At 40.2% G+C, this 5,126-nt stretch overlaps 1 protein-coding gene across 1 annotated transcript; it reads left to right on the top strand.

Moving 5' to 3' along the window:
- Positions 1-1,412: 1,412 nt before the first annotated feature.
- LOC134650925 (methylglutaconyl-CoA hydratase, mitochondrial) lies at positions 1,413-3,656 on the top strand. Its single transcript, XM_063505877.1, has 3 exons — positions 1,413-1,784; positions 2,548-2,883; positions 3,389-3,656. The coding sequence occupies exons 1-3, from the start codon at positions 1,514-1,516 to the stop codon at positions 3,652-3,654; spliced, it is 873 nt and encodes a 290-aa protein (XP_063361947.1). The 5' UTR covers positions 1,413-1,513; the 3' UTR covers positions 3,655-3,656.
- The last annotated feature ends 1,470 nt before the right edge of the window (positions 3,657-5,126 follow it).

The raw sequence follows: 5,126 nt of genomic DNA, 5'->3' as shown, positions 1-5,126 counted from the left end.
CATTAATTTTTCATAAAACTACTTCAATATTACTGTAAGTAAATAAACGCTTACCGGTGAAATGATATTCCTCCTTTAGACCGAGTTGATGTTTGGCTTCTTACTCTGCACGTAATAATAGCACAACTAGGCATTTTTATTCAATTTTGGATTAATTTCACGGACGTATTCGCACACCTGAAACTTCGCGATGCGACAGACTCAAGACTGCGAGCGAGCGCTCAGCGGGGCTCGAGTTATGGAGCATGGAGCGCTTACTCGTATCAATAGGCGCGTGCCCTTGAGCTTGAGGAGCTCGGAAACCGTTTTGATGTTCTTAATTTAGTCGTCCTAACAAGCACCCTGTCTATTTAAAGTCGTGTCCAAGCGAGCTGGGCAAATCGACCGATTTGATCAGGAAAATAATTGGCGCCATTCTCATCTAGAGTCCACACGTACTGTACGTACACAATTTAATCACCAATTTGCATTTCATAGATACTAACTTGCAAAAACCTGCTGATTTGATCCAAGTAACTAGTTAATAATCTGTGATTTGATCGGGGAATCAAATTGGCGTTTGCGTCCGCTCGGCCTGGCCCCGTAGACAACATGCCAATCCATGAAACGCAACTGTCACTGTCACACTAATGTGGAAGAGCGATAGAGAAATATAAAGCGATTCGATGGCGAAGCGATAGCGATCGTCACCTTGGCTAGGCCGCCTCGATAGGACAATTTCATCAGATTGGCGAAAAATTGTCTCGTCTGGACTCTGGACTCCACTTAACTATGATCAAGAAATTTGTTCCTATTAGCCCCCATAGCACGACAGCTTTTTCAACGCGCGTTAAAAAAGCGTTTGAATCTGTCCAGACTAAATTCGACTTAACGACCAAGACTTAAACGTCGAAAATCCAACAACGCTTGGTAAAAAGCGCCACCGCTGACGTGTGAATAATTGAATATATACATGGTTATCCATTTGTGTCATTCAAACGCTTTTTTAACGCGCGTTAAAAAAGCTGCCGTGCGAATCGGGCCTTAGGCCCGTAACACACTACCGGACTACACCGCGACCTTGGTGTGCCGCACCTATAATGGCTATAATATGTGAGAGCGAGAAATAGATATCTCTTGCTCGCTCTCACTTATGGATGCGATGCAGCCTTGATGCGCCATTGAAATACCGTGACCTTGAACGGTGCGGTAGTGTGTTATGGCTTTTATCTTTTGTTTGGCTTAAAACACTCATCCAGGCCATAATAGTTAAAAAAAATATTTACTGTTTACGAAGTACGAACCGAAGCGAGATTAATTTTTAGTTTAGTTAATTAAAACATTGAAGAAAAGATAACGCGTTATCTAAAATAGGTTAGGTAAAATAGGTTTTGACGTTTATCTGATATACAAAAAATACTCCGGTTTGCTCTTGCTCTAATATAATCTTGTGAAATACCTTTCTTTTTATCATCAATCATCATATCTGTAATTCTCTAAAATTGCTCCAACTATTGTAAATTCGTAAACTAAGATGCTGGTAACAAGATTGAACAATTTGCGGCGGTTATGCAAAGTGCCGTGGCGCGGGCTGGCGACGGCTCCGGAAGGGCCGATAGTGTTCGAGAAGTTAACAGGCGAGGATAAGGGTATCGCGGTGTATGGGCTGAACGCCGGCGCCTCTCGCAACGCGCTGAGCTTCGATATGGTTGACGCTATGCGCGAGGTCAACCAGCTGTTACGGGAGGATACTAAGATTTCTGTTGTCATACTGTACAGTTTGGTGCCTGGGATATTCTGCGCTGGTAAGCAATATCTAGTTTTTATGCCCATGTCCAATACTTTGAACTATATAGGTTAACTCAGCAAATACATATACTGTAGTTAATAGTTTAGTTAGCAGTCCTAAAATAAAACACGTATCCTAGTCTTGATAGTGCTAGTTAGAATTGCATTTTAATCAAGATTTGAGTCGCTTAACTGTAAGTATATTAGCTTTGGTATTGGGTATGATATAGCTAGATGACCAGACGCTGTCACTTCAAACTCGGGTAAATCCATCTAGATTATGCGATTTTGTTAAGAAAAAGTAATAGGGTAGATATTTGCTGAAAGGGTTGAATGGATTTACCCGAGCTTGAAGTGACAGCGTTTGGTCATCTAGCTATATCATACCCAATACCAAAGCTAATATACTTACAGATCTTGTAATAAGGCCACAGAACATATTAAAGAGGTTAGAACGGCTATCGCGCGCAGTTAGTATCGGAACCGGTGTCGCCGCTCGTTCCTCTCCACATTTCCACATTTCTCGCGCAACGGTAGTAAAAACTTGTGTGCCTGGTGAATGGATACGCCTCCTTTAGACAGATTTGATGTCTGGCTTCTTAATCTGAACGTTATTGTGGCGCAAAAGGCATGTTTACGTTTTTCGGTCAGCGCGGGCGAGTACTAGCATGCGAGCGTTTGCTCATAACCGGCGGCGACACGTACCCTGCTCGCATCGCCATTCTACTTGTTCAGGCATTTTTAGAAACATAATAATGTTCACCACTTATATATTTTCAGGTGCAAACTTAAAAGAAAGGTTTAAAATGTCTGATGAAGAGGTGGCCAGATTTGTTCGAAGATTAAGAGAGACATTAATTGAAATTGAGGACCTTCCAATGCCAACGATAGCGGCCATTGAAGGAGTGGCTGTCGGAGGAGGCTTGGAGTTGGCACTAGCTTGTGACATCCGTGTGGCTGCAGATACGGCAAAGTTGGGACTGGTGGAGACAGGCCGGGGACTGATTCCTGGGGCTGGGGGTACGCAGAGACTGCCCAGGGTCATCCATCCTAATATAGCTAAGGAGCTTATCTATACTTCCAGAATAATTAGTGGAGCTGAAGCCAAAGCTCTGGGTAAGAGAACTTATGCAATTGTATCAGTTTTTTGAACTTCTAAATATCTCTGGACAAAATTAATTAAAAAAGGGAAATTTATATAATAGTTATAGATGGTCAAGCAGATCTTGTCAGTAGAAAAAGGCGGCAAATTTGAAAAATGTAGGCGCGAAGGGATATCGTCCCATAGAAAATTTGAATTTCGCGCCTTTTTTTACTGGCAAGATTTGGTTGACCTATGCTTTATTTATGATACAAGTGCGAAAAATGGGAAATTTTAAAACGACCCAAGGGAGGGTTTTATGTGGCCTGTACACACTCGTCAAAAGACCCCGAGACAGGCCGAGAACGAGTGTGTACATCCTGTTTCCTTCTAGTCTCATCTCGCGCTTCGTCGAGAGGCTCTCGACGAGTGTGTACAGCAGACAAATCGACATGAATTACGAATTAGCTATTCCCACGTCTATCCGTGCGCGAGTCCAATTGGCACTTGGCCGTTTTAACTTATTTCCAATATTTCCAGGCATCGCAAACCATGTCGTGCCACAGAACAGCAATAAGAATGCAGCTTACGAGAAGTCCTTAGAGCTGGCCCGGGAGATAATCCCCAACGCTCCGATAGCACTCCGCTGCGCCAAGCAAGCCATCAACGAGGGTGTGCAGGGCAGCATCAAAGACGGCTATGAGGTGGAACAGAAGTTCTACGAGCGGAACATTCCTATGAAAGATCGGATTGAGGGCATGGTGTCGTTCATTGAGAAGAGGAAACCTGTGTACAGGGGACACTAGAATCTTCATGGTGTGCGAGTGGGACATATGTGCAAATGTGCATAGTATTGTCCTGCTCACACACCAATCACTAGATTGCTACTAATAATATTTGGTACAGACCACAATATATTTAGAATTTTAGACCTACACCTTGTACTGTATAGATAATTGGAGTCTACTGTATCATAGACAAAGAACTAGTAATCCACAAGTAATAACTCAAGACATTTTTTTTAATTCAACCTATAGCATAGTAATTGATGATAAAGTGTTAGTCTTCTGAGATGATACTTGGTATCTATGTACATGTAGAATCAATGACTTTTAAGTAATTGTATTGACTAACGGCGTTATAAACGTCTGCTAAGTTAATCAGCAGATGATCATCGTTTGTTCCTCTCTATGGCATAATGACAGATAGGGACAAACGACGATCATCAACTGATTAAGTTAGCAGCCGTTTATGGTTAACGCCATTATGCTTCAAAATTGTTACTCGTAATAATGAACCATGCACTCGAGTGTTCAACCAAAAATTTTAATCATGATATTAAATATCAAAAATAATCACATCAGTGTGCTTTAAAAGCATTATTAGTATTTGTATGGTGTAGTTATTAGAAATGATTCCACTATTTTTAAGAATATTAATAATTTGTTAAGTACAATGTTATTTAGATTGAATGTTATGTTATATGGCTGTTTTGTAATTTGTGCAATGTTATACATATCTAATTTTTATTACATGTATTTTGTAAACAATTTACACTGTTATTGCATTTATAAAAGGCAACTAAATAAATATATTGTTAATATGCATGAAGTTGACTTTTTAATTTGATTACACTATAATATATATATAGGTATTTGTTTTACCTGTATATAAGTAATATATTATTAGTTGATACCCGAGTAAGCAAAATATTTCAATATAGAACCACGAGCGTAGCAAGTTGTTAAAAAGTGGAAGCTTGAGAATCGCGAGGGTTGTAAAACACGATCGTTAAACCTTTGCTACCGAGTGAAATACAATTTTTTTACTTCACCGACGCGAGGCACATATGAACTGTGAAACTTGACAATTTAATCCAAATAAACGCTATTAAATATACTCAGACGTACCCAAGCGAGAAGCAGAAACGCGAAATTCAAATTTTCTGAGTAGTCGCCTCTTCGCGTATACAATTTTTTTAATTTCCCGTATTTTTCTGTCGTGCCAGAGTATATTTTTCATTAAAAATCATCACTTAACCTTTTGGACGCCAATTACCGATATATCCGCACCGTAGGTTCAACGCCAAAGACCGATTAATCGGTCACAGACCACAGAGCAACATCGACCTACATATACATAAAGTGCAGCTTCAGTTTTGACACTTCAATGATGTGGCGTCTGAGTGACAGCTTTTGTGTTTGACACGGTGTGGAAAATGTTAAAATTCAACGTACCTATGTTGTTGTCTTGTTATGTTTTTCTACAAGATTTTGAC

The sequence above is a fragment of the Cydia amplana genome, chromosome 9, assembly GCF_948474715.1.
Source record: "Cydia amplana chromosome 9, ilCydAmpl1.1, whole genome shotgun sequence".
NCBI lineage: Eukaryota > Metazoa > Arthropoda > Insecta > Lepidoptera > Tortricidae > Cydia > Cydia amplana.
The sequence above is the reverse complement of the archived record's forward strand: the minus strand, read 5'-3'. Positions and strand labels throughout refer to the sequence as shown.